Source organism: Piliocolobus tephrosceles, chromosome 12, assembly GCF_002776525.5.
Source record: "Piliocolobus tephrosceles isolate RC106 chromosome 12, ASM277652v3, whole genome shotgun sequence".
In the NCBI taxonomy this organism is placed as follows: domain Eukaryota; kingdom Metazoa; phylum Chordata; class Mammalia; order Primates; family Cercopithecidae; genus Piliocolobus; species Piliocolobus tephrosceles.
Window position 1 is genome coordinate 38081498 of NC_045445.1, and position 17932 is coordinate 38099429.

Consider the following 17932-nt stretch of genomic DNA (forward strand, 5'->3'; position numbering starts at 1 on the left):
TCTTGCCTGAGACATCTCATGTGTTAACTCAACTTGTCAAGTTTGGAATTTTCTCTTGTTGATATGTGAGGACACCAGACAGTTTCGCAGCCTCAGATTCCTGTGGGGGAACAAAAGAAAAAAAAAAAAGTCAAAACAGAATTTGCTTACTTTCAGATTTTCTTCTGATTTTGATGCATGCCTCAAAGAATCAGAAAAAAAAGGATATTTTATAAAATAATCTATTTAGTAGATCTGATTTAGGGCTATAAAATGTGGAAATAATATTTACTTTTCCATAATAAAAATACACATTACTTCTGCAAGATGCAAGAGATAAGTTTCTCTGGTAACCCTATATAATCTCATTTCAAAGAGCTAAAGTTCATATCAACATGCTTGTTCCTTAAAGGAAACATTTAAGATATCTGCCTTGCTTTGTGTACAGGGTAGAGGGGACAGTAGGGGAGAGTGGTGACTTTATGTAGTTCCATACAGTATGGAGTACAAGGAAAGGGCAGTGAAGAACAAGGGAGAAAGCCTCTTCCATCTGCCTCCTATCTTTTCCTTCATAAGTGAAATATACCTACCGCCTGCCCAGAAGCACTTGTATTACTGAGGTTATGGATGATGAAGTACTAACTTTAAGATGAAGGTTGAAGGAGTGTGTAAGACTGTCTGAAATATCTGCTTGGTGGCCTAGGATTTATATTTAAAGTGCCAAATCGTATAATTGATACTACCCGATTCATCTGTCAGAGCCAAATTTAAAGATTAGTCAGGACTCATCTGTGCCTCAGTTTCCTTATTTGTAAAATAATAATCACTGAGTAATTTTTAGAATAAAATGGGACAATGCATATATAATATTTCTTAGCACATAATGCTCATCTAATAATACCTGTTATTGTTGTTATGTGCTTCCCAGGCATTGTGTTCGGTGAGTTGAGAAAAGGTGGGGTCATGAAAAAGAAAGGATATTGCATAATACCTTGAAAAGTGGCCAAATGAGAAGAAAAACATTTTCATTTGTTATCTGAGAAGCTTACCTGAAATTTACATTTTCAAAGAGAAAAACGGACAAGTACACCTTTGTACATACATTCCTAAAACAAGAGTTCACACATTCTTTTACCATCCTCTCAACTGGCATTTCTTCTTAGTCCCAAGAAAAACCACTTGGAGGCTACCACTCAGGGTTCAACATTGGGCTTCTATAAAAGCAGAAGTCAGGCTTAACATCCCAATAACTAGAGCAGTAATTCTGTTCATTAAGGGAAATTCTAGGGGTGTAGTGTTATAATTAGTATAATAATTATTATTATGGTAGAGGAAATACCATGAGCTGAATGTTGAAAGTTGAGCAGGTTTTCATCAGTTGAATGTGAGGCCCTGAGGAGGTGAGAATGATTGGAGGGGTGTTTAGGAAGACAGAGCTGTGTGAACAACAGCAGAGAGGCATGAAAGGGCGTTAGGCTTTAAAAAGCATTAAGTCATTTTTTGGTGCTTAAACATAGGGTTTGAAGAAGGGCAACAGACAGAAAAAGTCCAGAAAGACTAGGAAGAGTCACATCTCACAAGGTCTTCCAGACTCAAGGAAAGTTGGATTTTGCTTTCATACTTAATGGGAAATTATGGCAGAACACTCAAGAGAGGAAGACTTGAACAGTATGGCAAGAAGCCAAGTGAGTAATAATCAGAGCTGAAACTAAGTAGTATCAGTGGAGATAAAATGGAGGATACAAATACAAGTGAAGGTAAGAATATATACTTAGAAGTAGTTTAAAAAATTTTTAAAAAGCACGGATTTCTTCCAATTAAAAATTTTATTTATATGAGATGTTTTACAAAATTATTTAAAACATGACATCATAGTTGGTTATACATTTAGTTATTTGTTTTTACTGAAAATAAAAGGCTTACATGAAATTAGGACTTTTTCGGAAAGTGGTATGACAGGATTCTTTTGTCTATAATCCTGGAACCTGGCAGAGATGCTGAGCCCCCAAAACATCAGTTCCACCTCAGAGATCAGTATTTAGACCTACCTCAGAGGAAGGTCCTAGATAACCTGTTATTATACAGGGCTGGTACAGAATGAAGTCTCAAATTTCTAAAATTAATATTCATACTTTAATGTAGGTAAACTTTAGGTAACTCAGTTTTAGGCACTCCTCTAATTTAGGAGCTTTAATAGTGTTGAGAAGGAGATATCTAGACCTGCAATTGGTTTAAAATAACTCTACAGAATCATACAGATTCTGAAACAAACAGTGTTTATAGATATAGGGTAAAATTACCCGCATGGTGTATATTTTCAAAGTCACATTGCACTGCCCTGACAGGTTCCTTTCTTGGTACCAAACATGTAATTGACTGGGTCTCTTTGCCCCCCACCCAGACCCCATGTAGCAAAATTCCATTCTGGATACCATTTCGTATGACAGTTAAGGGTTTGTTACAAGTTAAAGAGTTTTTTTTTTTTTTAAGCCACTCAGATATTTTAGGAAACAACCCAGAACGAAAGCATTAATAATAAAAATCAAATCAGTGTCCTGTATATCAAAGCACCACATCTAAAAAGTCAAGGATGTAAAAAGTGACCTTTACATTTTATAACAATACACAGTGTTTATTGATTTCAAAAAAGTATCAGAGAAAATAGCAACCTTTAAACCATCATTAAAATGAATAGAAAGATTTTTTTAAGTGCTTATTCAGAGTTTAGTGAACACACAAATATCATTGATTGCAATTCTATGTTACAGTACATTTTACTTTCTATAACTGTAAAAATAAGCTAAAACATAGGAGTATGATTTAATCTATATTCCTAGCCCTACTCAATATGTAGTTATAGATTAGCTATAAACCTCCACTCAAGTGAAATGCAAGAGGAATATAATTTATAGCTTTTTAAAAGAAGTATATGCCTAAAGCCTGAATAATCCAGTAGTAATCTATTATAATATACTCAACTTAGAAGTGCTCATCTCTCTTACAACGTTGTCTTGTAAATGATGCAATGAGTTGAAAGACTGGTCCTGGTTCAAGAGGAAATCCTGATAAAAATGGATATGAAACCCCACTAAGAAACACAAACATGTTTCAAAGAGAAATCTGAAACCCCAAGTCATTATTCACAATCTATTATTAATTACAATTTGAGATATATCACCAGTTATTTCTAGGTTGTAAATATGTCTCACCAATGACAATCTTGTACAAACATATCAGAAAAACAATGGGCAACTCCTGAAAGTCACTGGACGATAAAACATAGTTACATTTGGTTTCAGAAGATTCAGAAAAGATTAGATTAGGGGAAAATGTATTGTTTTATTAAAACCACTTAAAATAATTCTGGTGGGCCTCAAAGCAAGTAGCCATGTTGATTACATGCATTTTGCTCTCACATTTAAGACACAAAGGTCTCCATTTCTCTAAGAGAACTGCTTTTCCAGCAAGACATACTCTCTCTTTTCCCTTGGAGCCAAGTAATTGGAACCCTAAACACACTGCGGAGCTTCTGTTGGAACCGGTTTCCAACAAAACAATAGAGAAATGGATTAACGCAGCTGTTGGTGAATCCCAGGAGGATGGCAAAAGGAAGTGCCAGGTCAATGACTGCTATAACTTCACAGCTATTAATGACACCCATCCAGGCCAGAGCATCCAGGAAGGTCAGAACATGGAAGGGAAGCCAGCAAATGATGAAGGCCAGAACAACAGCAGCTGCCATCTTCAGGACTTGGTCACGGGTTATCCTGTTCTTCCCATAGCTATTCGTCTTCAGTAAGTGTTTTCTAATTCCAAAATAGCATGTTGCTATGAATATTAAAGGGATAATAAAACCAAGGATATTTTTCATTAAGGCAATCCCAGCTGACCATTGGGCATATTTCTCAGGTGGGAAAGCCATAATGCAAGCATTCACTCCTAAGTATTCAATAGTTCTGACATCTCGAAAATAAAATGTTGGCAATGAGGACAAACAGGCCATACACCAAACAAGGGGAACTATATAAGATGCCTGCCAGGGATTTCTTCTTTGAGACAGAAAGGGGTAGATAACAGATTGGTACCTATCAACACTCATACAGGTGATAAAAAAAATGCTTGCAAACATGTTCAGAGTAAGAAAAGAACCAAAAACTTTGCACATCACAGGTCCGAAGAGCCAGTCATATCTATAAGAATAATAGGTTGCCCAGAGAGGAAGAGTAGCCAAAAGGAGTAAGTCAGCCACAGCAAGGTTGAAGATGTAAATGCTAGAAACCTTTTTAGGACCCTTTTGACAACAAAACAGTGTAACCACAACAATATTGACCAGAAATCCAATTACAAATATAATGTAGTAGAGAATAGGAATTGCATCTAAATGCTTATCTGATGGTTTCTGTGAACAATTCAAGGTAGACTCATTGTTGCCAGAGATGTTCACAAGCCCGAAGTGAAGACTGCTGGTAATGCTTTTGCCAGTAGTGACAAGGGTGGAGTTGCCCTTCATATTGAAATGTCAGCAGCTCCTAGTTCTTATGCCTTCTGTGGAGGAAAAAAAATAGAACTCTTAGAATACATACAGAGCTGAGGACATCCTTGAATCCTTAGCATTTTGAAAGTTTGTCAAAAGCAAAATAGAAGTGAGTGATTATAGAAAACATTATGAAACAGAGCCATGCCTTGTAAAATAAGAATGGATTTTACCTCTTGAAAAAGGAGAAATACTTCTCTTAATAGTAGAAAAAAGTAAATCATTTCAGAGATTGAAAGTTCTGAATAAAACTGCCTTTTGCCCATCTTTTCTATGATGTTTTTGAAAGGTTTAAAGAAAATTAATATTTCAAAAGATTAGTCAGAGAAGGAAATATGTGAAACAAATAGGAAACCTAGAGGTAAGAAAAGTTAATCTTTCAAAAAACACTTGAGCATATATCTGTGTTTGCATACTTTCTAGAAACCACACTGCTGCCTGCTATTGCATAGAGAAATGCTCTATTTAAGTAACTAATTACATACAAATCACTACAGCTATGGAAAACATAAGTAACATAAGCAATGGAAAACCTAAGTATATAAAAAACTAAAAGAGAATATGCCAAAGGAACATATTGTGATGAGGAATCATGGTTTTTCTTTAATAATTAAAAATAATTCCTTTAGTTTTACTTTTCTATTGTTTTCATAATAATAAAATAGTTAAGAAGTTATGAAATATATTTCTAAGTCTTCTCCTTTTAATAGAGAATATTAGTTTTAGACATAGATATCTAATTTTGGTCTATTTCATATATAAACAATCCATTTTCAATTAAAGCAGATAAAGAAAAAAACAGCCAAACCTATTTTAGGTTCAAGTAGAAGTAATTTATATTTCTCAATGAAATGAGAATTGAACATCAATGATTAATCATGATATAGTCTTATCATTTTTCTTTTGCTCTCTTTTCAGTTTAACAAAACTGAATAGCCGTGGCTCTCAAATGTTGCAGTGCTCAGGTTTTTGTGATTTTTTTCACTAGAAACATTGTTTTAAAAGCAAAAAAACATACATTAGCTAAAGGTAAGCATACTAAGGAAACACTATTTACTTTAGATAGTTTCCAAATACATGCAAATAAACTACCCAATTAAAAGTGTAATCTCCAAAGAACCTCCTAATAAAGAGCAAAACTTTTATTTTGGACTAAAGCTTTTTCTTTTGACCTAACAAATTAACATAAAAGAATCAATAATAAATTCCACTTGAAGACTTACTGGTTGTTGAAGTTTAAAGCAGTAATCATAAATCAGCTTGCTTAGTGCCTAAACACACTCCTGTAAGAGAAACAGCAGCTAAATAATTCAGGAGTTTTGCAAAATACAGTGTTAAAATACAGGAAAAACAGAAACTCATCCATAAAAAATACTTTCATTTAATGTATGTTCTACTTTCCAAGTAAATTATATGTAAATTGGTCATACTTACCTTAAAAATTAAGGCTGCAGAATGCTTTGAATTCTGTGCTTACTCGTTCTCTCAGACGCTGGGACGTAATAGCACCAGTTCTCTGGTTTCCTTCTTATATGTTTGGTCTGTCCACTGGGAGCCTTCAACCTACATAATTCTAGGGCTGACTTATGAACACTTGCCAGCTTTCCAGAGAGGTTTTTTTTTTTTTTTTTTTTTTTTTGTCTGCAAAACATTAATCTGAAATTCTCACTGTCTCCAATCATAACAGCTCATTCAAATAAATCTCAAATAAAAAAATGAAGTTTCCACAAATGTGTTAGATAATTTTGAAGTCAGTGGCTTACTTTAAGAGAAGAATATAATAATTATTTACAGAATTTTCTCTTCCTTTTTTCCTAATATTGGCATTCTAATAGAAATTAATGAGTAGAGACTAGGAAATTTATTATAGTAGCAAAGTCTTTGTTCGTCATCTTTTACAACCTTCATTACTTTCTGAAAATTTTACCCCTGTTTATTAAAGAATGGTAGCAATTTTACTTGAAGTCTACAACTTCTAAAATTTCTCCTTTGCTTTATGCGGTTTTTGTTGGCTTGTTGCTGGAGGGTTGGAGATTGCAGGAATATAATTTTTACGTGATGGAGAAGAGGTTTAGTCCTCCTTTCATAGGTCTCTGTCATATTTGTAGTTTAAATACAAAGCACAAAAAGTGAAGAAGGATTAGGTGACTATTTCAACATAGATCACTGTTGCTGCTGTTTCTTGTGGCAGTGGGGGCAATAAACTACACAACCAATCCAACAGAAACAAGAATCACAAAATGAAGAAAGATAAGAACAGGTGATGGTAGTGATAACACTAGCTGACAATACATGTTATGTGCCGAACACTGTGATGAGTTAGTTATCATCAATAATTTAATAGAGAGGCAGTATAACACACTGGTTAGTAAATAGCCTCTGGGATCCAACTACCTGGTTTTACAAACCCAGCTCTATCACTTACTAATTCTGACCTTGGCCAAGTTACTTTATTTCTCCATGTCTCAGTTTCTCATCTGAGAAACGAGAATGATATAAATTACCTACATCATAGAGTAGGAATTTTAGATAAGCTAATGGAAAATTAAATGAGCTAATATGTGTAAAGTGCCTAAAATCATGCCTAGCATATGGTAGGTGCTATTACAAGCTATTCATTTTAGCCCCCACTTTACAAATCAGGAAACTAGGACTCATAGAGTTTAAAAACTTTTCTGAGATCATACAGCTATTAAATGAAGACACTTGCATTTAAATCAAAGGAAACTAATATCAGAACTCATTCTGTTTAGCCTCTATACCACAAGAGGAAGCACTAGATGGTCCCTTAATCTCACTCTTTGTCTTGGCAAAAAGGAAACGTGGCATTTACAGAAAATCACTGATGATCATTCATAATCTATCACAAAATCATCAAAGAAGGGGAAAAGAATTGGAAAAACTGTTATGTGGGGAAAAGTATTTTTCTTAATTGTATTGCCCAATTGGAGACCACAGGAAGGAGAAACTTGTGACTAGATAGCTTTCTGTAGTTAGTACAGAAAACCAGAGAACCTAGAACACATTTGAAATGGGCAAAAAGATTCAAGTTATTTTGTGGATCATATTTTTCAGATAAGCAGTAAGGACGCACCTGTCCATGCTGCAGGCCACAGGTAAAGGATGAGGGCAGGCTCTGAGGAAGTAGCTGGGCACCTAAGTATGGAGTTCAGCAGAACAAGGAAGGAGAAGTCAGTGTTGACGACAGAAGACAAAATTGCAAATGACATGAGACAAAGCACATGACTTTTGATATTTGTCTGTGTCTCCATTAATATTGAAGTCAATATTGTAGCACACAGGCAGATGAGATCAGTGAGAAGTCATCATTGTGTGAAAAATACAGTAAGATTCAAAGGTTTTATAAACCATCTTAAAGTTTCTTTTGGTGAACAGTTTGAACATAGTCAAAATTCCCCTAATAAATGTATGCACCATTTTACTAAATCTCAAAATATTTGTGTCCTATGCTCTGGACAGATTCAGTTGAGACTGAGGCTCTGTTAAAATGATAGAAAACTTATGTTTTGGAAACAAATGAGGGGGCACATATGTTTATCAGCAGGAAAGCTGACATGGAAACTGTTTTCACTCATTGTTTAAACCTGGTTTCTCCCTCCATTTCAAATGTTTGTTTTTGCCACATAAAGGGGAATTTTCCAGGCCAGGGCCTCCCAAGTGGTCACAATGGGTCAGATTCTCACCCTGCTCTTTTTCTTGTCCCCTCTTATGCCCCTTGCAAAGAAACAGCCAGGAGGTGAGCTATAAAATTATGAGAACAAACTACAGGCTTGTCTCCAGAAGACCTAGCCTTGAACACCCACAAGGAACAGGGGACCTTGTCTAGAGCTTTTGTCCTTCATTAGAGTAAGTTCTGACGTAAATAAAGTTTAAAGAGGTACATATTTCCCAGAAAATTAAAGGGCCATTTACTCTGCGTCTTCATAATCTTAGGAGTAAATTTTTTCACAAGTCAAAGAAAAATTTTGTAACTGTGGAGAATTAACAAAAAAAGTTTATAAAAGGAATAGCAACAATATTGACACCACTTGAAGAAAGAAATACTGTATATTATTGATTCAGCAAAGAACTCCCAGTTAAGCCAACAATGTAAATACGCTTGAGAGTCAAATAAATGTCAGTCCTGGGAAGCAGTACAACACAAAAAGTTCATTCTCCTGGGAGTAGGGAATACTTTTTTTGCTGGTAGACTTACGTAAAAAAGTTTCAGGTCATTTGAATAAATTATGCAGCTCTGCAGGACAAGTGTAGCTGAGCTAGCAGAATTAAATAGTAAATCACATTAAATTAATTTTTTTTTCTAATGAATACCTGTTGTTTATTGTGAGATTACTTAACAGTAAATTTTAAAGGACTAAGCTAAAAAAGTAAATGTTCTTGGGAGGAATTCTTCCTCTGCTAGAAGGTTACAGAGTTCAGAACAAATTTTATTTGTCCCCTCACCTCCACCCACACACACAGATGAAACTTCAAAGGAGAAAAGAAATACATAAATGCAAAAATTAGCAAAAATTCTAGACATAAGTGCCCTGGTTATAGAGGTAAAGATTAGAGGTACAGATTACGGAATGATTTTAATACATATGGGTCTTCCTTTTTAATTTAGGTCTTTCAGAGTCAATTTAACTTTCCCCAACCCCAGCCACCACACTGAGTGCCAATATCATTGCCACTTCTCTCAACTTCAACACACACACATATCATTCACACCCATAGACCCACATACGTACTTTATACCAATCTTTCTTTAATTCACTTATCCATTGAGTAGCCATGCTTTAATTGTCACTGGATTTTTCCTAACCTGGGGGTCCCTAAAAGGAACGTCGTTAAGAAGATTGCCCATTACTGATGAATCTTTCCATATTATTTTTGTGCCTCTCTGTGAAATGTCACAATAAAAGCAATTGGAAAAAAGTAAGGCCTTTTATTCAGAAATAACAGTCAGATTGGCCATTTTTATAAACCAGCTTAAAATTCAGTGAAATGCCCAACATGAGTGATTATTTGCATTCCACTACCTCTTTGTCTACGCATCACATGAAAAGTGACAGAGAGGAATGCTAAGTAAGTTAAGGTGGAACCAATGTAGTGAGATGAATGGATGTCAGACTCAGTACATTATTTTTTTTAAATTTTATTATTATTATTATTATTATTATTATTATTATTATTATTATTTATTATTATTATACTTTAAGTTCTAGGGTACATGTGCACAACGTGCAGATTTGTTACATATGTATACATGTGCCATGTTGGTGTGCTGTACCCATTAACTCGTCATTTACATTAGGTATATCTCCTAATGCTATACCTCCCCCCATCCCCTCCCCCCAGTAGGCCCTGGTGTGTGATGTTCCTTTTCCTGTGTCCAAGTGACCTCATTGTTCAATTCCCACCTATGAGTGAGAACATGCGATGTCTGGTTTTCTGTTCTTGTGATAGTTTGCTGATAAGGATGGTTTTCAGCTGCATCCATGTCCCTACAAAGGACACAAACTCATCCTTTTTAATGGCTGCATAGTATTCCGTGGTGTATATGTGCCACGTTTTCTTAATCCAGTCTGTCACAGATGGACATTTGGGTTGGTTCCAAGTCTTTGCTATTGTGAATAGTGCTGCAATAAACATACGTGTGCATGTGTCTTTATAGCAGCATGATTTATAATCCTTTGGGTATATCCCCAGTAATGGGATGGCTGGGTCAAATGGTAATACTAGTTCTAGAACCCTGAGGAATCACCACGCTGTTTTCCACAATGGTTGAACTAGTTTACAATCCCACCAACAGTGTAAAAGTGTTCCTATTTCTCCACATCCTCTGCAGCACCTGTTGTTTCCTGATTTTTTAATGATTGCCATTCTAACTGGTATGAGATGGTTTCTCATTGTGGTTTTGATTTGCATTTCTCTGATGGCTAGTGATGATGAGCATTTTTTCATGTGTCTGTTCGCTGTCTGAATGTCTTCTTTTGAGAAGTGTCTGTTAATATCCTTTGCCCACTTTTTGATAGGGATCTTTGATTTTTTCTTGTAAATTTGTTTGAGTTCTTTATAGGTCCTGGATATTAGCCCTTTGTCAGATGAGTAGATTGCAAAAATTTTCTCCCATTCTGTAGGTTGCCTGCTCACTCTGATGGTAGTTTATTTTGCTGTGCAGAAGCTCTTTAGTTTAAATAGATCCTATTTGTCTATTTTGGCTTTTGTTGACGTTGCTTTTGGTGTTTTAGACATGAAGTCCTTGCCCATGCCTATGTCCTGAATCGTATTACCTAGGTTTTCCTCTAGGGTTTTCATGGTTTTAGGTCTAACATTTAAGTCTCTAATCCATCTTGAATTAATTTTCATATAAGGAGTAAGGAAAGGATCCAGTTTCAGCTTTCCAGTTATGGCTAGCCAGTTTTCCCAGCACCATTTATTAAATAGGGAATCCTTTCCCCATTTTTTGTTTCTCTCAGGTTTGCCAAAGATCGGATGGCTGTAGATGTGTGGTATTATTTCTGAGTGCTCTGTTCTGTTCCATCGGTCTATATCTCTGTTCTGGTACCAGTACCATGCTGTTTTGGTTACTGTAGCCTTGTAGTATAGTTTGAAGTCAGGTAGCATGATGCCTCCAGCTTTATTCTTTTGGCTTAGGATCGTCTTGGCAATGTGGGGTCTTTTTTGGTTCCCTATGAACTTTAAAGCAGTTTTTTCCAATTCGGTGAAGAAAGTCATTGGTAGCTTAATGGGGATGGCATTGAATCTATAAATTACACTGGGCAGTATGGCCATTTTCACAATATTGATTCTTCCTATCCATGAGCATGGTATGTTCTTCCATTTGTTTGTGTCCTCTTTGATTTCACTGAGCAGTGGTTTGTAGTTCTCCTTGAAGAGGTCCTTTACATCCCTTGTAAGTTGGATTTCTAGGCATTTTATTCTCTTTGAAGCTATTGTAAATGGGAGTTTATTCATGATTTGGCTCTCTGTTTGTCTGTTACTGGTGCAAAAGAATGCTTGTGATTTTTGCACATTAATTTTGTATCCTGAAAGCTTGCTGAAGTTGCTTATCAGCTTAAGGAGATTTTTGGCTGAGATGAAGGGGTTTTCTAAATATACAATCATGTCATCTGCACACAGGGACAATTTGACTTCTTCTTTTCCTAACTGAATACCCTTGATTTCTTTCACTTGCCTGATTGCCCTAGCCAGAACTTCCAACACTATGTTGAATAGGAGTGGTGAGAGAGGACATCCCTGTCTTGTGCCAGTTTTCAAAGGGAATGCGTCCAGTTTTTGCCCATTCAGTATGATATTGGCTGTGAGTTTGTCATAAATAGCTCTTATTATTTTGAGATATGTTCCATCAATACTGAATTTATTGAGAGTTTTTAGCATGAAGGGCTGTTGAATTTTCTCAAAGGCCTTTTCTGCATCTATTGAGATAATCATGTGGTTTTTGTCTTTGGTTCTATTTATATACTGGATTACGTTTATTGATTTGCGTATGTTGAACCAGACCTGCATCCCAGGGATGAAGCCCACTTGATCATGGTAGATAAGCTTTTGGATGTGCTGCTGGATTCGGTTGGCCAGTATTTTATTGAGGATTTTTGCATCAATGTTCATCAGGGAGATTGGTCTAAAATTCTCTTTTTTTGTTGTGTCTCTGCCAGGCTTTGGTATCAGGATGATGTTGGCCTCATGAAATGAGTTAGGGAGGATTCCCTCTTTTTCTATTGATTGGAATAGTTTCAGAAGGAATGGTACCAGCTCCTCCTTGTACCTCTGGTAGAATTCAGCTGTGAATCCATCTGGTCCTGGACTTTTGTTGGTTGGTAGGCTCATAAATATTGCCTCAATTTCAGAGCCTGCTATTGGTCTATTCAGGGATTCAACTTCTTCCTGGTTTAGTCTTGGGAGAGTGTAAGTGTCCAGGAAATTATGCATTTCTTCCAGGTTTTCTAGTTTATTTGTGTAGAGGTGTTTATAGAACTCTCTCATGGTAGTTTGTATTTCTGTGGGGTCGGTGGTGATATCCCCTTTATCATTTTTTATTGCGTCTATTTGATTCTTCTCTCTTTTCTTCTTTATGAGTCTTGCTAGTGGTCTATCAATTTTGTTGATCTTTTCAAAAAAACGACCTCCTGGATTCATTAATTTTTTGGAGGGTTTTTTGTGTCTCTATCTCCTTCAGTTCTGCTCTGATCTTAGTTATTTCTTGCCTTCTGCTAGCTTTTGAATGTGTTTGCTCTTGCCTCTCTAGTTCTTTTAATTGTGATGTTAGAGTGTCAATTTTAGATCTTTCCAGCTTTCTCTTGTGGGTACTTAGTGCTATAAGTTTCCCTCTACACAGTGCTTTAAATGTGTCCCAGAGATTCTGGTATGTTGTATCTTTGTTCTCATTGGTTTCAAAGACCATCTTTATTTCTGCCTTCATTTCGTTATGTACCCAGTAGTCATTCAGGAGCATGTTGTTCAGTTTCCATGTAGTTGAGCAGTTTTGATTGAGTTTCTTAGTCCTGAGTTCTAGTTTGATTGCACTGTGGTCTGAGAGACAGTTTGTTATAATTTCTGTTCTTATACAAGTGCTGAGGAGTGCTTTACTTCCAATTATTGGTCAATTTTGGAATAAGTGTGATGTGGTGCTGAGAAGAATGTATATTCTATTGATTTGGGGTGGAGAGTTCTGTAGATGTCTATTAGGTCCACTTGGTGCAGAGATGAGTTCAATTCCTGGATATCCTTGTTAATTTTCTGTCTCGTTGATCTGTCTAATGTTGACAATGTGGTGTTAAAGTCTCCTGTTATTATTGTATGGGAGTCTAAGTCTCTTTGTAAGTCTCTAAGGACTTGCTTTATGAATCTGGGTGCTCCTGTATTGGGTGCATATATATTTAGGATAGTTAGCTCTTCCTGATGAATTGATCCCTTTACCATTATGTAATGGCCTTCTTTGTCTCTTTTGATCTTTGATGGTTTAAAGTCTGTTTTATCAGAGACTAGGATTGCAACCCCTGCTTTTTCTGTTTTCCATGTGCTTGGTAGAGCTTCCTCCTTCACTTTATTTTGAGCTGATATGTGTCTCTGCATGTGAGATGGGTCTCCTGAATACAGCAAACTGATGGGTCTTGACTCTTTATCCAATTTGCCCGTCTTTGTCTTTTAATTGGACCATTTAGTCCATTTACATTTACGGTTAATATTGTTACATGTGAACTTGATCCTGTTGTTATAATATTAGCCAGTTATTTTGCTAGTTAGTTGAGGCAGTTTCTTCCTAGCATCGATGGACTGTACATTTTGACATGTTTTTGAAATGGCTGGTACCAGTTGTTCCTTTCCATGCTTAGTGCTTCCTTCAGGATCTCTTGTAGGGCAGGCCTGGTGAGGAGAAAATCTCTAAGCATTTGCTTGTCTGTAAAGGATTTTATTTCTCCTTCACTTATGAAACTTAGTTTGGCTGGATATGAAATTCTGGGTTTAAAATTCTTTTCTTTAAGAACGTTGAATATTGGCCCCCACTCTCTTCTGGCTTGTAGAGTTTCTGCCCAGAGATCTGCTGTTAGTCTGATGGGCTTCCCTTTGGGTGTAACCCGTCCTTTCTCTCTGGCTGCCGTTAACATTTTTTCCTTCATTTCAACTTTGGTGAATCTGACAATTATGTGTCTTGGAGTTGCTCTTCTCAAGGAGTATCTTTGTGGCATTCTCTGTATTTCCCGAATTTGAATGTTGGCCTGCCTTACTAGGTTGGGGAAGTTCTCCTGGATGATATCCTGCAGAGTGTTTTCCAACTTGATTCCCTTTTCCCCGTCACTTTCACGCACACCAATCAGATGTAGATTTGGTCTTTTCACATAATCCCATATTTCTTGGAGGCTTTTTTCATTTCTTTTTACTCTTTTTTCTCTACATTTCTCTTCTCGCTCCATTTCATTCATTTGATCTTCAATCATTGATAATCTTTCTTTCAGTTGATTGAGTCAGTTACTGCATCTTGTGTATTTGTCACGTAGTTCTCGTGTTATGGTGTTCATATCTATCAGTTCTTTTATGGTCTTCTTTGCATTGATTATTCTAGTTATCCATCCATCCATTCTTTTTTCAAGGTTTTTAATTTCTTTGTGCTGGTTACATAGTTCCTCCTTTAGCTCTGAGAAGTTTGATCGACTGAAGCCTTCTTCTCTCAACTTGTCAAAGTCATTCTCCATTCAGCTTTGTTCCATTGCTGGCGATGAACTGCATTTCTTTGGAGGGGGAGATGTGCTCGGATTTTTTGAATCTCCAGCTTTTCTGCACTGCTTTTTCCCCATCTTTGTGGTTTTATCTGCCTTTGGTCTTTGATGATGGTGTCATACTGATGAGGTTTTGGTGTGAGTGTCCTTTCTATTTGTTAGTTTTCCTTCCAACAGTCTGGACCCTCAGCTACAGGTCTGTTGGAGTTTACTTGAGGTCCACTCCAGACCCTGTTTGCCTGAGTATCAGCAGTGGAGGCTGCAGAAGATAGAATATTGATGAACAGTGAGTGTTGCTGTCTGATTCTTGTTCTGGAAACTTCATCTCAGGGTATACCCAGCTGTGTGAGGTGTGATGTATCGGTCTGCACCTCAGTTGAAAATGCAGAAACCACCCGTCCTCTGTGTCTCTCATGCTGGGAGCTGGAGGCTGGAGCTGTTCCTATTCGGCCATCTTGGGCGCCACTGCCAGACTCAGTACATTATTGAGACCAGCTGCTTCCAGCTGAATCTGGTCCCAAAAATATAAGTAGAAGGGAGAATTCCAATTTCCCTTTGCCCCAAAGACAGCTTCAGGCCTGAGCACCATGTTCAGACTAGAATCTTGCAAAAGGCACCCTAGTTCTTAAAAAAGAGCCTTTCAAATGCTATATAACCCAACTCGTGAAAAAAAAAAATTTAATGAAAATCATCTATATTTTTGTTTCCATTCCAAATATCAGCTAAATGATTTGACATTTCCCCCACTGATATGACTAAATTAAATAGCTTGACTGAATTATCCAAAATGGTCAATTGACTAAATTGGCTAAATCAATGAGTTGTCTTGGAAATATTTAAAACACCACTGATAGGCGATGGGGATGTTTTGGGGAGACATTGTCAGAACTGTCATAGGGCAGTGGATCAACAAATTGTTAAGCTACAGTTTGGTCCTCGAGCTTTAGGTATAGACATTGAACTTTCTCAGAATACCCAGGATCTCGGTGATGGCTCATGTCAGTCAAATTCTCTCAAAACTGATATATACTTTGATTATTAATTTATTATTTTGCAATAGAGATATACTACTTTCCAGTGACCACAAATATTGTGTTCCTTATCTGAAGCACCCTCTTCATCTCCATCCCAATATTACGAAACAAGGTAAATCTTGCTTGGTAACTTTGCAATCAGATCAGGAAAGCTGGTTACTGGGAACCTATTTTACTTTAGTTCTGGAAAATCTCTGTCAGGGATTATCACTCTGGTTGCCAGATTGACAAGCCCTCCAAACCATTCTCTCAATAGTTTTGCCTACCTGAACCCTGTTTTTCTGGTAGTCACCCCATTCTGTTGATACATTATTTGAAATATTACTATTATTGATGAAGCTATAATTTAGACCCTGCCCAGGTAGGCTAGAAGTAATACAAGATCAGCTTTGATTGATAGGACAAACTTTCAAAGTTGGAGATTAGAGACAACAATTCCTCATCAAACAGACAGGGAAAGAGGCAAAATAATCATCTCTTCAAAACTGATCATCAATTCAGAGCCAATGGTTATTTAACTTTGTTTAAGGGAGTCATTTACCTCAACCACTTTTCAAGCTCCTAAAAGGATACAAAAACAAAAAAGAGTTGTACAATTTTGGATGTTTTTTATTTTGAGCTGCAAAACAATTTAGAATTAAAAGATAGAACAAGATTACGGGAAGTTTGGGATGATGTTCTGGGTGGATCTTGAGGTTTTTATTCCAAGGAAATGAAAACAGGAGTTTATCACTAGGAATTATGAGAGTACTTAGGCTTTTAGAAATTTACTCTACAGATATTTGTATTCATGGTTTTCAGTAAGGATTCGTAATATGTAAAACTGGAAAGCGGAATTTTTATTGTAAATAATTTACAATGTACCCACAAAGAAAATAGTTAATACTTGAGTATCTAGAAGTTGATAGCATTCTTTACAATTATATTATTGCATGTTGTTTCTGCAGTAACACTCCTATTTTTTACTGGTTGTATTTTATGTTGGTCACACAAATGAAATTCTTCTTCTTTTTTTATTTTTATTTTTTATTATTATACTTTAAGTTCTAGGGTACATGTGCATAACGTGCAGGCTTGTTACATATGTATACTTGTGCCATGTTGGTGTGTTGCACCCATCAACTTGTCAGCACCCATCAAGTCATCATTTACATCAGGTACAACTCCCAATGCAATCCCTCCCCCCTTCCCCCTCCCCATGATAGGCCCTGGTGTGTGATGTTTCCCGTCCCGAGTCCAACTGATCTCATTGTTCAGTTCCCACCTATGAGTAAGAACATACGGTGTTTGGTTTTATATTCTTGCAATAGTTTACTGACAATGATGGTTTCCAGCTGCATCCATGTCCCTACAAAGGACACAAACTCATCCTTTTTTATGGCTGCATAGTATTCCATGGTGTATATGTGCCACATTTTCTTAATCCAGTCTGTCACTGATGGACATTTGGGTTGATTCCAAGTCTTTCCTATTATGAATAGTGCCACAATGAACATACGTGTGCATGTGTCTTTATAACAGCATGATTTATAATCCTTTGGGCATATATCCAGTAATGGGATGCCTGGGTCATATGGTACTTCTAGTTCTAGATCCTTGAGGAATTGCCATACTGTTTTCCATAATGGTTGAACTAATTTACATTCCCACCAATAGTGTAAAAGTGTTCCTATTTCTCCACATCCTCTCCAGCACCTGTTGTTTCCTGACTTTTTACTGGTTGCCATTCTAACTGGTGTGAGATGGTATCTCATTGTGGTTTTGTTTTGCATTTTTCTGATGGCCAGTGATGATGAGCATTTTTTTTATAATAGAATGTTTTAATACGTCTATGTCAATATTTGAGAAAACAAGTAGACAGAAAATAATAAAGATAATAAAGACGTGAAAAACACTATCAACCAAGTCGATCTAAATGATATTTATAGAACATACAAGTCACAAATGTCAAAGTATACAAATAATAACAAATGTCCCATGACCAAAATGAAATTAAATTAGACATCAAGTTAAATTCTAAATCAATCACAGAAAGGCTTCCTGAAAATTCCCAAATATGTGGAAATCAAATAACACACTTTTAAAAAATCCACGAGTTAAAGAAGAAATCAAAAGTGAAATTAGAAAGCACTTGAATGAAAATC

At 36.4% G+C, this 17932-nt stretch overlaps 1 protein-coding gene across 2 annotated transcripts; it reads right to left on the reverse strand.

Moving 5' to 3' along the window:
- Positions 1-1792: 1792 nt before the first annotated feature.
- Positions 1793-6059, reverse strand: AGTR2 (angiotensin II receptor type 2). Of its 2 annotated transcripts, XM_023202375.2 has the most exons (3): positions 5948-6059; positions 5737-5796; positions 1793-4524 (listed from the first exon to the last, which is right to left on the reverse strand). In XM_023202375.2, the coding sequence occupies exon 3, from the start codon at positions 4487-4489 to the stop codon at positions 3398-3400; it is 1092 nt and encodes a 363-aa protein (XP_023058143.1). In that variant the 5' UTR covers positions 4490-4524; positions 5737-5796; positions 5948-6059; the 3' UTR covers positions 1793-3397. The 2 variants fall into 2 exon arrangements, with proteins under 2 accessions (XP_023058143.1, XP_023058144.1); XM_023202376.1 differs by lacking the exon at positions 5737-5796 and having other exon boundaries at positions 2890-4524; positions 5948-6017.
- Between the last annotated feature and the right edge of the window lie 11873 nt (positions 6060-17932).